At 46.6% G+C, this 17,621-nt stretch overlaps 6 protein-coding genes across 6 annotated transcripts; 2 read left to right on the forward strand and 4 right to left on the reverse strand.

The window, feature by feature from the left end:
• Positions 1-517: 517 nt before the first annotated feature.
• F4813DRAFT_367165 (uncharacterized protein) lies at positions 518-3,262 on the forward strand. The gene has a single exon (XM_049244131.1). The coding sequence runs from the start codon at positions 647-649 to the stop codon at positions 2,693-2,695; it is 2,049 nt and encodes a 682-aa protein (XP_049097451.1). The 5' UTR covers positions 518-646; the 3' UTR covers positions 2,696-3,262.
• Positions 3,263-4,210: 948 nt separating this feature from the next.
• F4813DRAFT_367166 (uncharacterized protein) lies at positions 4,211-7,131 on the reverse strand. The gene is made up of 3 exons (XM_049244132.1): positions 6,774-7,131; positions 5,999-6,697; positions 4,211-5,949 (listed from the first exon to the last, which is right to left on the reverse strand). Exons 2-3 carry the CDS (start codon positions 6,660-6,662, stop codon positions 4,409-4,411), a joined length of 2,205 nt encoding a protein of 734 aa, XP_049097452.1. The 5' UTR covers positions 6,663-6,697; positions 6,774-7,131; the 3' UTR covers positions 4,211-4,408.
• A 456-nt stretch (positions 7,132-7,587) lies between these two features.
• Positions 7,588-10,515, reverse strand: F4813DRAFT_398110 (uncharacterized protein; the record flags this gene model as incomplete). Its single annotated transcript, XM_049248010.1, has 3 exons — positions 7,588-7,923; positions 8,432-9,071; positions 9,134-10,515. The coding sequence occupies 3 exons, from the start codon at positions 10,513-10,515 to the stop codon at positions 7,588-7,590; spliced, it is 2,358 nt and encodes a 785-aa protein (XP_049097453.1).
• Positions 10,516-12,400: 1,885 nt separating this feature from the next.
• F4813DRAFT_160837 (phosphoglycerate mutase-like protein) lies at positions 12,401-14,333 on the reverse strand. The gene is made up of 3 exons (XM_049239082.1): positions 13,648-14,333; positions 13,374-13,583; positions 12,401-13,305 (listed from the first exon to the last, which is right to left on the reverse strand). The coding sequence occupies exons 1-3, from the start codon at positions 13,700-13,702 to the stop codon at positions 12,842-12,844; spliced, it is 729 nt and encodes a 242-aa protein (XP_049097454.1). The 5' UTR covers positions 13,703-14,333; the 3' UTR covers positions 12,401-12,841.
• On the forward strand, positions 14,155-16,284 carry F4813DRAFT_160830 (DUF1716-domain-containing protein). The gene is made up of 3 exons (XM_049239081.1): positions 14,155-14,336; positions 14,396-14,444; positions 14,522-16,284. The coding sequence occupies exons 1-3, from the start codon at positions 14,310-14,312 to the stop codon at positions 16,234-16,236; spliced, it is 1,791 nt and encodes a 596-aa protein (XP_049097455.1). The 5' UTR covers positions 14,155-14,309; the 3' UTR covers positions 16,237-16,284.
• On the reverse strand, positions 16,260-17,475 carry F4813DRAFT_367176 (vacuolar ATPase). Its single transcript, XM_049244133.1, has 5 exons — positions 17,259-17,475; positions 17,147-17,185; positions 17,009-17,051; positions 16,820-16,920; positions 16,260-16,734 (listed from the first exon to the last, which is right to left on the reverse strand). The coding sequence occupies exons 1-5, from the start codon at positions 17,259-17,261 to the stop codon at positions 16,573-16,575; spliced, it is 348 nt and encodes a 115-aa protein (XP_049097456.1). The 5' UTR covers positions 17,262-17,475; the 3' UTR covers positions 16,260-16,572.
• Between the last annotated feature and the right edge of the window lie 146 nt (positions 17,476-17,621).

The following is a 17,621-nucleotide window of genomic DNA, read 5'->3' on the forward strand; positions in this document are numbered from 1 at the left end:
ACAAGTTCCTAGACGTAGTTAGTCAATCAACACTATTGCAGCGCTTATAAGATGGTATTAAATCGTAACACTAGGTGTGTTCCCAGATATGTATATCGATCTTGATGAACCATCCTTTTTTTTTTACTCCATATATTAGATCTTGACTAACTAGTGCAATATTAGGTAATTCTAGTTTTATCCTTGGACTAAACAAATAAAAGGCACATAATTATGAAAATAAATATGTTTAAGTTATATGTCTAGGCAAGTACCTAAGCTAACCAAATAGGCACCTAATGTAAGTTAGTGAGCTTAATTCCATAGTGTAAGGAACTGCCCTTTCGAGATCGGTGGTGGGATTCGGGTGGTACTGTACGTACCTTGCTAGGGGAATACCCTGGCTTTTCCTGACATGTAATACCACGATACATATTAAATTACAATTGGTGCCAATAAAGTGGATCAGTTGAGGGAAGAGCCTCTTCCCCGCCCAAAAGGTACCTAGGTACCTAATGTACCTAACCTAAACATTACTGGCCTAAGTAGCTCTATACCCAATTCACCCCGTTTATTGCCTAATACGTGGAATAATACCCAGAGTAAAATATACCTATATTATCACTTCCATCTTACTATTACCATTTCAATATTCAATATACCCACCATGCGGCTTGTTTGTGTTGGCGACAACGGGGAGAGTTTGGATATGGTGACTGCTATCCAACGGGATCCTTACGTAGTCCGTGGATTATTGGTGGATGCGATTATTCAGTGTCAGCAGAGTCTCTCAGACACGTTAGATTTCATCCACGCCGAACGGGCCGTACGTAATGCCCTCCTTGCCTTTCAAGGAACCCAGGATAGGTATGCACGCGCATATGTGCTTAGTCGAACACTCGATCATCGAAATAGAAACACACCAAGAGCAGATCTCATCAGCTTAGCCTTCGGCCGCGGCGGTCCGCTTTCTCTCGTGGGTATCTTCAACGCCACTAGCGATGCTCATCGCAACCCCCGTAGCCGCGAAATACTAGATTACTTCCTAAAAAAGGCGTCTCACGAGTCACAACTGCAGCTCATCACGAGGGCAAGCACATTCCCCTGCAACCCGTCGATGAGTGAATGGTTGAGTCAGATCCTGGATAAGCTAGCACCTAACCCTCAAAACCTCGCTTGTGTTTTGCGATGCTTGGGCACGTCATGCATACCTAATATTGTGTTCCGCCGTATGCAGGCGCCATCGCTGTCGTGGGGTGAAGATGGAGAAGTCGCCGAGACTAGTCCGCCGATCAATACGGTTGCCGACGAGGGCAAGCTAATGCCTGCTCTTCAACGTCTAGAACATGTTGGGTTCGTACGAGTGTCGGAGGAGACCGTAGATCTTGATCGTCGTATTTCAGAACTGTTACACGCACGCTTGGAGCGGACTAGATGGATCGCTGAGGCTATCCAGATTATGGCACATTCCTTTCCCAAGTATCCACTACTCCCACCCGAGAATCATGATAATTTTGCTCATCCTGTAACCGATGCATCAACGAAATGTAACTATGTTGGTGATTGCGAGACCCTCCAGCGTCAATTGGAGACTGTCTTCTCCTATCTGGCCCCCCTGCAGCTCGAGACGTTAGTGGATGGGTCATGTCTTGTGCAGCTAGTTGAGACATGCTTGTCCACTTCGTATTTCGGCAAGAAATCGTGGAAATACACTGCGATGGAAATTGCCGCTCGGGCCGTGAAGGGGGCGGAAGGGTTGCCATACGGCGCGGTCCTGCGGGCTAGGGTCCAGATAAGGAGAGCAACCTTGGCTGACCTATACGATGAGGCGAATCAGTCACACGAGACTATATCATTCCCTATATCTGATCATCGTTCCAACGCATTCTCAGCTGACCTTGCAATCCTGAAGGCCCGAGGTTGCATCCGTCTCAATGCATTAACATCTGCGCTAAGTTATCTGGCATCATTTAAGTCTTCGTGGGGTGGGGTGGTGTCGTCCTTGGGGCTGGTACAGGAAAGTAAGGTAGCATTAATGCGTGCTAGAATCCTTCGATTTGAAGGCCAATTTCAAGAAAGCTACAATCTCCTGAGATCGTTACGGCTCACCGACAATAAGGTAGTATCGCTTCTTGGCACAATACTATGTGAACTCCAGAGGTGCGAGGAAGGGATCGAGCTATTGGATGCTCAGGTCAAGAATAGAACGGATTCGAGAGGCATGAAACGAGTGAAGATTGCTCTAGGAAATGCATACCTCATCTGGTCCATGCAAAAGTCATTACAGGGACTTCCGTTAGACTGGCGTTCGCTACAGATAGCCCAAGACATTTTTCAAGAACTGGCTCATTCTGTGGCGGTAGCTACGTACTTTGACAAAATCGACCACCTATCTATCTTATTTGGGCTTGCTATCATTCATCATATGAATGGGCGGGTGGATTCCGCGTTAGCCGCGTGGGAAAAAGCCCTTACTACCTCACGGGCATATCTCAATACCGGCTATACCGATATGATCATCTCCTACTCCAACAGCGAGCTTGAAGCTAGACGAGGTGCCATGGCGCAAGCAAACGCCCAGGGGAATTACGCGGAAACGCTATTTGCCAGGACGGGCCGACAACATCACTTTGCAGGTCTCGGATCCGTCTGGCCCGATCTCATCAGTAAGTGGTTAATTTCACATGGCCGAAAAGCGATAATTCCTCCTTGGTAGCACGGCTAGGGCGCTATCTATTAAGCAGCGTGATTACCCAACATCAGAATCTGATGGCACGAGGACAAGAATTGGCTCGGGATGGCGGGCATACGTGTTAATGTGACCTATTCAATATGGATAGACATACACCTAGTATCTAGTCTATGGGTACCTCTTATTAAGAGAAATCAGTTGATTCCGTACATATACATTCATAGTTCGTTCAAACTCTGACCGAAACCACCCATCTATCCATAGGAGGGCCGGGAAGTACAGATATTATTATGCCTACATCAAGGAAGTTGGTGCAAATTACCAACTTGCATGCTTCTGACTATCTACCTATGTACCTCCTAAATTATCCCTTCGCCCGATCACACTAGCCATTTTTCAAGGCATAGTTCAAACTCCTAGACCCAATCATTACCTATTTCTATGCCGTCCTAATATTAGTCTGCCTCTGTTGGAGCAAACTTTGAGAGGAGGGGGGGGGTTCGTGTATGAAAAGGTGTTATTGGGAGATAGCTGTAAGATTCCTACGCGGATCCCTGCTTGGTTAATGCAAGTGTGATGGATCTAGTAATGTATAGGTATGCATACTTAGTTCATACAGCCTCGCTCTATTACTACTACTCAATGTGACGTCTTAAGGTAGAACCCGGCAGCCCCCCTTTTCAATGGCCATAAATCTATGTGGGTGGTATGGATTGCTGTAACCTGATTTCTCGTATGCATATTTTCCCATGGGCACGGGTATCCTTGTGGATGCAGGGAGTATAACGACGTTAATCTAGCGGCAAGGGTAATAGCTACGATTTGGGATAAGTCGGTAGATATCAGGTGCTCAACTTTGAGGACCTATACTTCCACTTTGCGGGTTAGGTGTCAGTGCAATGCATCCTACGGGGGTTCAACTAAGTGACCTGATACGGCCGAATACACCCTACGAACGATCGTATATTTTTTTTTTTCGTACGATATGCATCTTCCTCCTTCCCGATGTACCTAACTCTCGACATGACTGGTGGGGGTCTTCAACAGCGCCTAAAACACGATCGAAATGTGATACTATTCCATGATGGTTAGGATCACGCTATATGTCGTGCATAATAATATTACAAGGGTAGTCTCGGTACTTATGAGCCGTAATCTACCATGTTCACAAGGCTTCCCTCCAAATATCCCAAGTTGCCAGCTTCGTTGCGTTTCACCATGGTATATTCAGACTTCAGGCGAGAAAACCCCTCATCGTTTTGCTGTGTAATGTGATATTCTCCTATACAGATGAGAAGTTTAATACTGTGGAATTAGGGGACGCCTTACAACTTTAAGATGAATCTAAGAGCTCCGCCGGTGATCACCAATTCTCTTATGTGTACTAAATTCTCACAGAAACATGACGTTGAAAAAAATGAATTAATGAGGCTACAACTCCAACGGGTAATCCCGTCACACCATATCTACGTTGTTAAGAAAAGCCGACCGGTTATTCTCTTATTTAGGTAGCTAGAAAAATTAAGAGATTTGAATCTTGTTACGCAGTAGAAGAATGGTTTATGCTAGTGCTTTGTTCTCAAATTACAGCTACTATCTAAATCAAACGGACATCGACCACAATCCACTGTTCCCGAACCGGCCGGGAAGCCCAATTCTCAGCAACCGCATATATTCGGTATCGTCAAGGAGCATGATATATCTCATGTTCTAAGCAAGATCGTTGGTAAATTATTGCTACTTGGGCCTTTCAAGTTCTTTCTCGGCCTCCTTGCGCGTTATGAACATGTCCTCGATCCCTTTCGTAATCGTCTCCATCATATCGTTAACCTTGTGAGTTACCAAGTTTGATATTTCCTGGCTTTCTTCAAGGTGACGAACACGCCCTTTATACCTGAGCGACTGCGACCTTTCTTCATCATCACTATCATCACTATCATCACTATCATCATAATATCTCTTCCGAATGATCTGGTGATTCCCGTGGGCCTTTCGTGGAAGCGGGTATTTGAGTGAATACGATTTGTATTTTCCCGAGCCGTAGTCGTCCATAGCCCACGGGGGAACAGTTCTTGACTCGACTAAGAACGCATCAATCCTTTTGTCGGCCTCTCGCTGTCCTAGCCAGCCGCGCAAGGTCGATCGAGTCATGATACGACCACCCGGAATATTGAGTATCTTCACTCTAACGTAAGTCCAGCACGTTCGCTCATAGCTTCCTGTCCCTGGTAGGAATGAAACGCCTATGACCCGAACAAACCTAGATCGCAATAACCTACGGTACTCGCTCTCCTGATCATTAATATTGCTAGCCTTTCCCGAACCGTGATACTTTTTAATTTCCTCGGGATCGACATCATTAGCCATCTTAACTTCGAGCTTATTGAGTCCTTCGACATTAAAGAAGTATTTTGTTCCACTATAGCCCATCCCGCCGCTGTACCCCACCCCGCCAGTATCAGGTCGGACGCTGGATGCATGGGCCAAAATCCCGAGCAGACGTCTTTCGTCGTCCCTGTAAGCATCTTGCATATCCGTGTCACTAGTTTCTTTAGTCCCAGAAGCCCAGTTAATAGGCTTTTCTCGTGCCGAATTTCCTTGCATGGGTTTGGTTCGGGTTTGTTCCTTGGGCAGATTCAGTTTAATAAGCCGCTTTCGCAAAGGACTGATAAGAAGCTTCGTCCATTCAGCGGGCCACTGGTTATAGCTACGCAGCCGTTCCTTGTCAAAGTTATTCTGCAGCTTCTGTAGAGCCTGCTGTACCCCTTCGGGTTTCAATCTCCTCGCCTCCCACCAGGTTATGATATCCCGTCCCATGAAATGATACTTTTTAATCGATGTATCGGGCACCATGAAAAGATTGGGGATACCTATCCTCCTTTTCCTATTGTGCTCCTCAATTAACATATTATATTTTTTCAATTTCTCCTTTAGTACTTTCGCGTCAGGTTTGTCGTCCAACCTTTTGAAAAATGGCTTGAGAACTGACTGGCCCATCTCCAAATATATTTTCATTACTTCTTCCGACAGCATTGGAGCCTCATTTTCTTCGTCCGTTTCGCTGTCCGACTCGCTGTCCGACTCGCTGTCCGATTCGCTATCTGATTCACTATCGGTAGAATCATTGCCATCATCATCATCGAAAGCTCCGTTGGCAAATTCTTCACCGAAAAGATCTTCTTCATCGACACGAGGGGCCTTATACTGACTAGGTAAACTTTTATCATACTCGGCTCGCTTCTCTTTGGAGCAGAGGATATCAACCGCATTGTTAATGGCTTAGCATTGTTTAGCTTGAATCCTAATTAGACGAGGTCCAGAACGCACCTTTAGTACAACGAAGCGCTGATTTATCTTTGTTTCGGTCCGGGTGAAGCATGAAAACAAAATTCTTTCCAGCTTTCTTGATCTCAGCTGTTGTAGCCCTCTTGTCTACCCCAAGTAGATCATAATATGTAGCATTATTCTTTTTCAATGATTTCAATATTTTCACTACGCGATTCACCTCCTCACGCTCCTTCACACGCCGCTCAAGTACCTTGGCCTTTTTCTTCTCGTTCTCGAAGGCCCTAATAATTTCCTGTCCAACGAAATTCATAACAGCATCCTTATGAGACTCGATATATTCGCTGGCCCATTCTTTATCTTTTTTTTGAACTCTATGTTTGATGGACTTGAGCACGTGGTTCCATTCATCAGGCGAGTGTTTTATCTTGTTTACTCGTGATTGGACTTCGCTCAAGGAAAGCTCTTCAAACTCCAATCTCGTTGAGTCAGCTTTCAGTTTCGCTGTCTGCTGCAGGATCAAACGTAGATCTTCGTCGCAGTCGGCTAAGGGCTCCTCGGTCGTGCTTTGGTCTCCATTAGGTTCATCAATTGTCATGGGCTGGTTAGAGTCCCCCTCTTCGGAACTACTAGAAGAAAATATGCCTTTGGACTGAGACACCGGAGCACTTGAGTCATTTAGTTGATGCGCCATTTTGGAAGTCATAAGTGAGATAAGGGGAGTTGGCAACGAGGCCGGTGGTATTATTCCCATCTTAAGAACATTCATTTATAATGTTTGGTTTCTAAGAATGTTGCATTATTGACCGGGTTGTAGTACAGAAACGAACAGCGTCCACTTACGGCGCTCCTAGGGACGAAAGTGGAATGAAGAGTCTTTTGACGCCTTTTGCCAGTTGTATCCTGTTTCAGATGCTTGGAAGCTAGTATCACCCTTCCCTTAATCAAGATTTACCCTTCTGTTGCATGCGAAAACGTTAACCCTAACACAAGATATAGTAACGAGTTGCCACGACTTAATTTTGGTCAGCAGCATTTTCACCACTAGTCAAACTACACGCTGATGGTTGAAGGGGCGGCACAAGGCCATCACTGGCAAGGAGAGTATGAAACTTAGCGAAACTCGTAAATCAGTAGTCATATATAATAGACTTTTTCCGACTTGTATATTTGAATCTTTGCAAAAATCTCTTCCGATGTCTCTGTGTACATAAACGACTTATAAATGAGATTGTCGCAATGATTAGGTACCCAGCAGTTACAGAGTCTTACACTAAACATACATAAAAAAAAAATAGATACCGTTGGGTTTATGAGGCGTTGTTAATTCACAATGGCCATAGCACTGGCCATTTCAGGTACAAATACTTATAGAGAAGTTTGTGTATGTTATCATATACCTGGAATAGAAAATCTAGGTATTGTTACTTAAAATAGTGAATGAATCTTTGGGACCAGCACATCTTGATTTTTGCACCAGCCGTCATGTGTGCCAGCGTAAGTATGGGCTGGCCACGGGTACGTTTCAGCACGGCTTTATCTCAAGGCTGGTACGCATCTGAGATAGCACCGCTTGGATCGTGAACTAGCGAAGATATGTGCTAGCACGATTGTGGGTCAGCACGGGTTGTTTACTTAGCTGGCACACCCTTAGAGCCAGCACCACTTAATTCCTGAGCCAGTGCCAGTCCGAGCCAGCACGAATGTAGGTCAGCACAGATTAGTTCTTCTACCAGCACACTTTCAGCCAGCATAGCTTGATCCCCGAGCCGGCACTGGTAGGAGCCAGCACGGCTAAAACTTCCGAGAATAGGAATGGTGTACGGAATCGGTCGCTGCGCGGTATGAGGAGAGAAAAAGATAGCCACAGCCAGAAACACAGCCACAGCCACAGCCACAGCCTCAACTATCCCTGACTTCCCACCTACCGGGTAGATGTTCGAGTAGTTGACCAAATCAACATAAAGCTTAGGGACAATTAGGATCGGGGTATGTCGCCGTGCATTTTCATTTCTTTCAACCGTTATCTACATATATATACATTACTTTAATAACACTCAATCTTCAATCAGAATAGCCTTGTGGCGTTTGATTGAAGCTCCGTCGTACTTTGTAGCAAATTTCCTTTTTCTTTTTCCCATTGGGGCTTGAGCTGGAATTATGACGTTGCCCAACCAAGCGTTTGTGACCAAGCTTAAAGCATCGGCTCGGAGTTGCAGGGCATCTTCTTCGCCAATATCACCGCAAATGACATCTTGGCATAGCATGCGGCGGCGTGCCATCGAAACGACCAACGGGCCACAGCTAAAATTGTCAAGTTGACAAGGGGTTTTCTGCTATGGTTATTACTATGCCGCGCTGGAAGAGTTCATCGTACAAACCTGATTCATATACTGTAGGTTGGGAAATCTCGATTTGCATGCCGCCTATTAGATAATTAACACCGAACCTATTCCGAAAGGCCAAAAAACTTACTTGGATGTCATCAGTTTTATATCCTTTAGAGTCGTAGTGGTAAATGCGACCATCCCTCTGGTTAATCTCAAGAAGACTGAAATGGTTATCGTTCTGGAAAAGTGGGAAGAAGCAAACTAGCCGATCCTCGCCTTCTGCCTCGTTCCATTTCTCGATCTGGTCGGCAGCCCTTTCAAAAGGATCACGCAATACTTTCCGTTCCCGCCTTCGATTATTTTGATGAATAGGAACCGAGAAACCGATGCGAATATGCGGCAACCTGTCGGCCAGATGCATGCAAAGCAAAATCAGCTCATGGCTAATCCAGTTCGACCCCTCTAGACCACTTAGAATATCACTGTTAAACCGAAACTGTGCAGATTCAATTTCAAAATGGCCTTCTGAGGAGGCCGTCCCCATCCTGGCTTGAAGGTCTGTAATCCCTTCCGATATTATTTTAGTAAGCTTGCGAGAAGGTCGTCGGTCCAGTAGCTTTTGTTTCTCGAGGGACTGCTCTAGAATATCCGGGCGCGTCTGCCCGTGCTCAAGCAGCAGATCCATCTGCTCCCCTAGAAGCTGAAGAACACACATCTTCTCTGGGCATATTTGGAGGCAAGCGATGATCCTCATCAGCAAAGACTCATCCGTCTTGACAAGCATCCTACGAGAAGTTTAGTACTATATCTCTCCCTCATGGAACTTGATTCATAACAAGGAACTCACCATACATTCTTGAAGAGAATACCGAAACCAAGACTATCCACTAGCTTAGCCCATTTCCTGCCGCGCGTCAAGTGTGTCGTGAGACGCTTGCGGCGCAATTCCCACCCTATCTTCTCGCTTGAATCTTTCGGGGGTTCGCCAAGAAGCCTTCTCGATACCTCCGCTGCAGCTGCGCGGGGTTTTAATGAGTACCGCCTTGTCTGGCCGTCGTACCAGCGGCTCAGTGCCATCGCAGTTAGGGCATAGTGAATCGAACTCCTTCGGCGGCCCCGAAAAGCCGTTTCAACTAGACCCTTCCATTCCGATCCGTCTGACCAAACCGACTCATCTTGTTGTTCGCGCTTTAGTGAAGCGAATATAGCCTTGTAAGTGTCTAACGAATTATCTGGTAGCTTGAAGTCCTGAATCTCAGACAGGCTTTCCATCGCAAACTCGGCATTGGGCTGCGTAGCCATCGGTGGAAGTAACTGGCTATCACCTTTGCCAGTACGATGCCCCTGAGACCTTAGTTCACATCCTTTCAATGGGGAGTCTTCGGGACTTGGGAGACTAGATTCGAGGGGATTATTTACGGGGCTTGGAGCTCTTGATGTCCGTCTTGCAGTAGACGTATTTTCAGAGTCCGAGTCGCTTAGAGGTAAAACCTTTGGCTGCCGTGAGCCCCGAGACGCCCCACGAAATTTTTTCTCTCTACTATTTGAACTTTCCGAAGCATACTGGATATTCGATGACTTCCGGTTGTTCGATTTGGAACATAATACGAGAGACTCAATGGAAGAGTCTAAATCTTCGCTCTGGCCATTTGTATCGGGAGTAGACATTGTAGACATACGCTGTTCCCCGGTGAGAGACTTTGAATCGCCGTCAAGTGCCATTCTCCCTTCTGGTAGGGCTTCAATAGTAGATTGTTCTCTATCAAGTATATCGTTGGACGGAAGGGCAATCTTGAGGGATGGCCTCAAACTAGCTTTACGCTGTTCTCCGAGACCGACCTCTGACCTGTCATTGCCGGTGGTGTTGGGTTGAAGGGGGTCTTTCTGAGATATCGTTGTCTCCCCAGCTTTATTCTGGTCATCGGTGCAAAAGTCTTTACAACTCTGATAAAGCTTCTCGGATATTCTGCGTAATTCATTCCGCTGAGAAATGGTACAGCTGGATAGGAATTGCCCGAGCACCTCACTTCCCACAAGCTCATTCGATGCCTCTATAAGCTGCATCAGGAGTACTGGGATATGTAGGCGGGAAACGACCAAAGCGGTAGCATGTTCGTCTAGTTGAATAGGAGTGAGTTGCTCGACTGAAGGTGACTCAGGGGTCATAGGGTTGACTGGCGAGCATGAACCCCGCCCCTTGGGAGACAAAGACCTAGTATTTTCCGACATTGGAGAGACACTACGTAAAAGAGAATGAAGAACGTCGGTATAGTTTGCTCTCGTGTGGTGTTCAAGTTGGAAAAACAGAAAATAAATATTGAGAGAGTTGAGGGGTAAGTGAACGGCTTTATAGCTGTCATCAGTCGTAATCTTCCCTGCAACTGTATTCTATACTTTTCAGGAGGCCCCAAAGGCCGGTCGTTCCTTTACATGCCCCCACACTTCGCATAAATTGACTTCCTAGGAAGTCATCCTTACTACCTATGTACCTACCTAAGGTACCCGAGGCACCCGACACATCATGGGGTAGGTGGACACACCACACGGAAGGGTTCCGTAGCAAGACACCCTCGTTTCTGATGATGTGCTTAATCATGGATTCCTAGGGAAGTATATGGAAAAAGGTTCCAAGCACGAGCATAACTTCCTAGGAAGTTAGCCTTACCGTCTTGTCTATTTCCTTCTGGGACTCTACCTACTGGAGGGTAGGAATGTTTTGGTTTGAGGCCGCCCAATACGACCTATTTGCAAGTCACCTGGCTCTTCTTCCATACCCCTGACACTCTTTCGGGAGGTATTCCTGCCCCTATCTATTAAATTTGAGGGTAAATTGCTATGAGTATGTTGGTGATCATTTACATTTGGTGTGTGGGTCTTCGGGGTGCATATGCTGTTAGCTGTAACCCCTTTGTACCGACTCTGTCGATAGGGAAAGGGGAGGATGCAATCAGTAAGTGTTGTAGCCGTCGGATTCACTCACGTCTCACATATATGTACACGCCACTACCGTTGGTGGAAAAGTAGGCTTAATACCCATCCCACCATATCATTTCCGTCCTATTATAACTGTACAAAAAGTGTAGGCGACTAGTATTCGAACATTCATCAAGCCATAGCAAAAGCACATTAACTCTGCTGTACTTTATGATAAGACAACTAGAATAAAGGATAAACTTTTTACATATTGCCACGGGCTCCTATAGTTGAGAGCCAAAGTCCCTAGCGGAATCACGAAGTTGTTTTCATGCCTTCTAGGTCCATTTGATATGGGAACCTCTTTTACCTGATATTTATTTCACACCCACACATGTAAGACTCGCTTAGATTGCTCCGAAAAAATAGGCAATTCCGCCGAGGAACCTAGCGCCAACAAGTTGCAACCTCAACTTATCGTCCTACCACGCAGAGTCATGCAGCTCTTAGGATGACACGTAAGACCAAGTCTTTCATGTCAAGCCGTGCCAATACGAGGACAATGTAGCACTTCTCATCCCAGTTTCCGCTTTCCCCTAACGACTTCATCGGTAGATTATCTATTAGCACGTTCCGCAACTAGATGCTACCCGGAGTCACTCGAGGCTTACCTACCTCGTTGTGGTTTTCACATACATATTGTGGAAGGACAAAACCGCAAGCTTCTCTTATTCACATCTATACCTTCCTTACCTACATCTTGCCTCCTGTTAACGAGAAAATGTTCGGGGATGGCAACCTAGGATAAAAATTACAAATTTCTACTATTAAAACCATAGTTATAGCGATATATATTAGCAAAATAACCGTTGAGAAAACGGTGGAATATTTATCAGTTTGATTACCGTTTAAAACATTAAATTACATGGGTTAGGTACCTCTTATTTATGCATAAATATACAGTGTCAGTTTCTGACCTCGTACTGTAACTCATGTGTACAACTCCAGTCAGGCTCAGGTTTAAAACGGCGTGGCTCAGGTACGGAATAAGTACCCGACATCAAACGTAAAACCTATTTATCAGGTTAGTGACTTACTAGTATGGCTGTCGTTTTGGATGTCCAATGGTATGTCGAGCATATATAACGGATCTCGTATAACGTAGGTAGGGAATATGGTCCAATCAAGTTGAAGCGCTATTGTAGTACTTGAGGCTGTGCATTTATCAACCGGAAACATGCCTGTCAACCGTCAGACTGCTCGGACGATTATGTAAAATCATCTGTGACTTGTATCTTGTAGGATGAACAAATAATAAAACGTGCTATTTCATCAGTACAAATAGGGATAGTCCTTAAGTTAAAATGGGTTCTTTAGATAGAAACCACTAACACAGCCTCGATTCTTCATTTCAGTATTTCAGTCTGGCTTATTAGCCATAACTACCATTTACTAGACGCTTAAAGTAGCGTCAGAGTAAGGTAAATAAAAAATTAGATGTTGCATGAGCTTTCTCGCTTTGATCTACCATACGCGGTTATCCCGAATCCCGAAACCGTACTGCAGGGAACATTTGACAGAGGTAATTATATGTTGGCCATGGGTCTTATCATGTTCGGGACCGATATCTAAAAGGCCGTCTTCAATATCCCCGGCCGTTTCCGCCGCTGTTGTCTTTAGCATCCGGATCTTCTCCCGGCAGCTCCGAGCCTAGCACTATGGGATCGATCCAGCTCCGACCGAGCCCTCCGCCCTTCTCTCTGGTAGACTCGTGCTGCTCGAGTTGATATGAGTCCCCCGGGTTGTTCACAGGCGCAAAGTCGAAGATGCGATAGTCGGCGTTAAAGTACCAATAGCCGGAGACTGCGAGTCGCAAGAAGGCCGAATGAGAGACGACGATAATTACCTTTTCTGGGCGTTCGTATAGTTTCTTCAAGGCTGCTTGAGCACGCGCCAAAAGAGCTGATTTCGTGAAGTGATAGCGGCTACCTAGTGACGACGTCTTGTCTGGGAAGACCGGGTCGACCTTTGAGAAGTCGACCGTGGGGAACTCTTCTATGAGTTTATCGACGGGGCTTCCGGTGTCACACCCATGGTTTGAATTTTCTATTGAAACGGCTTAGAACGGGTCTGCTTGATGTGCGGTTCTGATGGGAGAACCTTTGGAGTTATACCTTGCCAATCCGCATCGGCTTCTATCTTGATACCCTTCTCGATAAGCCAGTCGACGGATCGTAATGCTGTCTGCATCGTCCTGCGCAAGGGAGATACTACGATGAGTTCGGCTTGCCGAGCTAGTGGGTTTTCTATGAGACTCTTCCGTAAGTCTACACATTGCCCATGCCCCTCCTCAGTCAAGTCCGGATCAGGTATTGTAAAGTTTTCTAGGTGAAGTCAGAACCGACACCTTGAAGCTCATAGGCCGAAGTCGCATCGTAACAAACTAACTTTCTGCATTATGGCGAGCCTGAGCGTGACGGACCAGTATGAGTATTGGAGGCATTCTAAATGAGATAAACGTTTCGTCTATGATGTGTCTTTGAATTCAGGTGAGATCTATCTCGTGTCTGGTTTTCGGTGAGATATTGAAGGCCAATAACTAGCAAATATGAACGAAGTACGAAGTATACGATATTTCTATCCAAATACGAGCATTACGACGAGTAACAATCTCTAGGTAGATACTTGGAGAATGAGCAATTAAGAAAAAATGAAGCTTGAACTTTACTTTGTTATTTCAAGATTGCTTACTGTTAGATTGACCCATAAGTCAAAGTTACCTACTGTTACTAAAATGCTGTTACTAAAATATAGCCGACGTCTATAGTCTCTACAGTACGTACCTTCTGAATAGTGCTTGGAGGTACTGTGGGGGGTTACGTCCAATGGGCCTTACATCATGCAAGTACGGCTGGTACGGGTGGGTTATGGAAAGTACACCGACTGGTAAGATGGTAAGAGCTATGTAATACGCACTGTCTAAACTTTGAGAAGTCAATTGAAGCTTTCCATTCTGCCATTTCAATGTTCTAATTTACAAGCAATATTTTCTAATAAGCTATCTCCTTTGCGACACGCCTAAATCAGTCATTTCATCAACCTGCTACACGATGACTAGCATTGATGAACTATTCAAGGTTAGTTAATATATTTTTCCCCAACTCTGTTTCTAAACTCAACTAACTCTATGTTATAGGCATCTGGCGTCGGTAGCAAGCGCAAGCTAGAACCTCTTCGAGATCCCAGTATGCTTTGTCCTCTTTTCTTCCTACCCGTTTAACCCGTTTACAAGTCTTGCTGGCTAACGCGTGGCAATACGCAGATCAAATCTATAAATCGGCCCGTTTAAATTCGAATGGTAACAGCAGCCGACACGCGCGCGTCGAGGACGAGAGTATAAACGATAACGAAGATGACGTCGAAGCAGGACCTGCGCCCCCTCCAGAAGACGAAGAAGGTGACTACGGACCGGATCTCCCGCCCGACGACGATGAGGACGGGCGATTCTTTGGTGGTGGAATCACGGCGCAAGAGAACGAAGTATTAGACTACGTCGATGACCCCGACCCCAGCGCGGACGCAGCACCCGACAAGTTCGACAACGCGTGGCTACGACGAACCGCCCTTAATTTCGAAAAGCGAATAAACAAGAACGCCGAGCTGCGCGCCAAGTTTGAGGACGAGCCTCAAAAGTTTATTTCGAGCGAAGCCGACCTCGACGCCGACATAAAGGCCCTCTCCATCCTTTCTGAGCACCCCGAGCTATATCCCGAGTTCGCTAAGATTGGAAGCGTCGCGAGCCTTGTAGGGTTACTCGCACACGAGAATACCGATATAGCGATAGATGCTATTGAGATTATCAACGAACTGACTGACGAAGATATCGCGGCCGAGGACGATCAATGGAACGCACTGGTCGATGCCCTACTGGAGGCTGATTTGCTGGGGCTGCTCGTGTCGAACTTTGAGAGGCTAGATGAGGAGCAGGAGGTTGATCGGAGTGGTGTCTACTACGCGCTCAGTGTAGTAGAAAACCTATGCAGCGGACGAACGACGACGGCAGAACAAGTTACGGAAAACGGCAGCCTGCTGAAGTGGCTTCTTCGCCGTATACAGGCTAAGGAGGCCACCGTCAGTCAGAATAAACAGTACGCTGCCGAGGTTTTAGCAATATTAGTGCAGACATCGTCGAAGAATAGGAGGAAATTGGCTAGTTTGGATGCCGTGGACATCATGCTACAGCTTGTAGCATCTTATCGAAAACGCGACCCCGAAAAGGGCGGCGAGGAAGAAGAGTATATGGAGAACTTATTCGAGGCTTTGACCTGTCTCGCGGACGAGCCCGAGGGCAAGACCAAATTCATCGAGGCGGAAGGTATCGAGCTTTGCTTGATCATGTTGAAAGAGGGCAAGATGAGTAAATCTGCCGCGCTCCGGCTCCTAGATCATGCCGTAGGGGGCCATGGTGCGGCAGGAACTGGTGTATGCCAAAAAGTCGTAGAAGCCGGTGGATTAAAGAACATTTTCACACTATTTATGAAAAAGAGTAACGACAGCCAGACTACGGAACACCTAATCGGCATATTTGGATCCATGCTGCGGCTGTTGCCAGCCGACTCGGCAGAACGGATCCGGACCCTAGCAAAGTTCGTCGAGAAGGACTACGAGAAGACAGAGAAGCTGGTTAAACTGAGGAGGGAGTACGCGGCGCGCCTAGGTTCCGTGGACGAGGCGATCCGCGCGGAGCAGAGTGGGATGAGCGCCGAGGGAAAAGAAGAAATGGCAGATGAGTGGTTCTCGCGGAGGCTCGACGCTGGCTTATTTTGCCTGCAGACGCTGGACGTAGTGCTGGCGTGGCTGGTGGCGGAAGACAACGGCGCGAGGAAGACAATACAGAGGTTGCTCGCCGACCGCGACGAAACCTTGGCTACAGTTAAAGCTACGCTGCAAGAACAGATTGAAGGCATCGACGCGGATGATGCAGAGGGCAGAGATACTAGAGAAATGCTGACGACCCTAGTGGAATTCCTACAATAGTACGAGCGGACTGGCAGCATGCAATAGTATAGTAGTAATCAATGAATAATGCGTATCATGCCGGCTTCTCAGCGCGGCATCCCTCAAATATCTCTTCTATGAACAGACAGACAGGTCTCTCGCAATCAGTAATACCGACCTATCTTTATTTCGGGTTTCTTCCCCTCCAAGAACACCAGTAACACGTAATATAATACGCGCGACTACACACCATAGCCTCAGTCTTCCAGCAACCAGAATCCACGGTGTGACATGTCGATCCCTTTCTCCGCATAGCATTCCCTCCGGATTCGCTTCTCCTTGTAGACTAAGCAGCTCTGGCCAGTCTGGACTAACCTACGCCTTCTCAGGGGGCACGGGCTTGACGTCGAACACGGCCTTTAGCAGGTCCTCGGCGACCTTGTCCTGGCTCTTCTGGCCGGCGGCTTGGATTTCCTTGATCTTGGCATCGGCTTCGCGGTTGGCATCGTCTTCAGCCTGCTTGTTGCCTTGGGTGTGCTGTAGTAGGGGTTCGAATTAGTAAACCGGATTCGTATCGACCGAATAGCTGCCTTTAAGTAATAGGAAGCATATGTGTGCGTACCTCGGCCTCGAATCTCTTAAATTCCTCTTCCTTAGCCCGGCGATACGCTTCTACTTCTTTCTTGGCTTCGTCTCGCGCCTCTCGTACCCTCTTGGTTCGGACTATAGGGAGATGGGTTAGTACCGACTACAGGCGTCGAACTACTCGGCCTTTGTGCATCGGTAGATGTAGAGAGCATGTGGTACTGACATTCACGAGCTTTCTGGACAATCTTGGAAGCTTCCCTCTCGGCCTATGCGATCGCGACGAGTTATCTGTTAGCTGGACTCGCTACATTGGATTTGGTTGTGTGGCCTAATCATTGCGATGGCCTGGGGGGTTGCGTACATCGAGAAGGGTCTGAATGCCTGTCGAGTTCTGGGCCGACTATATCGGAGAGATAGCATAGTTAGCTAGCTGTACCGTCTTCTTTGTATAAGTTTGGTTGGATCGAGCATACCATCCTGCTAAGCTGCTGAGATCCGATTTACTTGCAAGTCGACTCGAACGAAAAGGGAACGCGGGATTATTTGTTGTTGGTTTGCTGTTTTGGAAATTGACGTATGATGCTGTAGCGAAGATTAATTGCGATAGGTTAGGAAGTATGTCGAAATGGTAGATAGCTAGGTTAGAGTAGGAGCTCAGTAGGCGAATCAATGGCAACCTTTACAGGCAAGGCTGGTGCTGGGCTGGGTTCAAATGGGGCTGAAGCAACCTCCGGTCGGGTTGGAGTTTACATGGTACGTACCTGCTTCGTGCCGTTTTAAACCGAAACTGAACTTCCATATGCATAATATCCGCATATTGCACGCATATTAATTTA

Source organism: Daldinia decipiens (genome assembly GCF_022478715.1).
Source record: "Daldinia decipiens strain CBS 113046 unplaced genomic scaffold F4813scaffold_29, whole genome shotgun sequence".
Classification (NCBI taxonomy): Eukaryota; Fungi; Ascomycota; class Sordariomycetes; order Xylariales; family Hypoxylaceae; genus Daldinia; species Daldinia decipiens.

Bases quoted from the DNA above. Each gene is read 5' to 3' on its own strand.
- F4813DRAFT_367165 (XM_049244131.1), top strand. From the start codon at position 647: ATGCGGCTTGTTTGTGTTGGCGACAACGGGGAGAGTTTGGATATGGTG.
- F4813DRAFT_367166 (XM_049244132.1), bottom strand. From the start codon at position 6,662: ATGACTTCCAAAATGGCGCATCAACTAAATGACTCAAGTGCTCCGGTG. The intron at 5,950-5,998 runs GTGCGTTCTGGA...AACAATGCTAAG, and splicing joins AGCGCTTCGTTGTACTAAAG to CCATTAACAATGCGGTTGAT.
- F4813DRAFT_160837 (XM_049239082.1), bottom strand. From the start codon at position 13,702: ATGCCTCCAATACTCATACTGGTCCGTCACGCTCAGGCTCGCCATAAT. The intron at 13,584-13,647 runs GTTAGTTTGTTA...GACTTCACCTAG, and splicing joins GGCTCGCCATAATGCAGAAA to AAAACTTTACAATACCTGAT. The intron at 13,306-13,373 runs GTATAACTCCAA...CCGTTTCAATAG, and splicing joins AGCCGATGCGGATTGGCAAG to AAAATTCAAACCATGGGTGT.
- F4813DRAFT_160830 (XM_049239081.1), top strand. From the start codon at position 14,310: ATGACTAGCATTGATGAACTATTCAAG. The intron at 14,337-14,395 runs GTTAGTTAATAT...TCTATGTTATAG, and splicing joins GCATTGATGAACTATTCAAG to GCATCTGGCGTCGGTAGCAA. The intron at 14,445-14,521 runs GTATGCTTTGTC...GGCAATACGCAG, and splicing joins AGAACCTCTTCGAGATCCCA to ATCAAATCTATAAATCGGCC.
- F4813DRAFT_367176 (XM_049244133.1), bottom strand. The intron at 16,921-17,008 runs GTCAGTACCACA...ATCTCCCTATAG, and splicing joins TGTCCAGAAAGCTCGTGAAT to TCCGAACCAAGAGGGTACGA. The intron at 16,735-16,819 runs GTACGCACACAT...CCCCTACTACAG, and splicing joins TTAAGAGATTCGAGGCCGAG to CACACCCAAGGCAACAAGCA.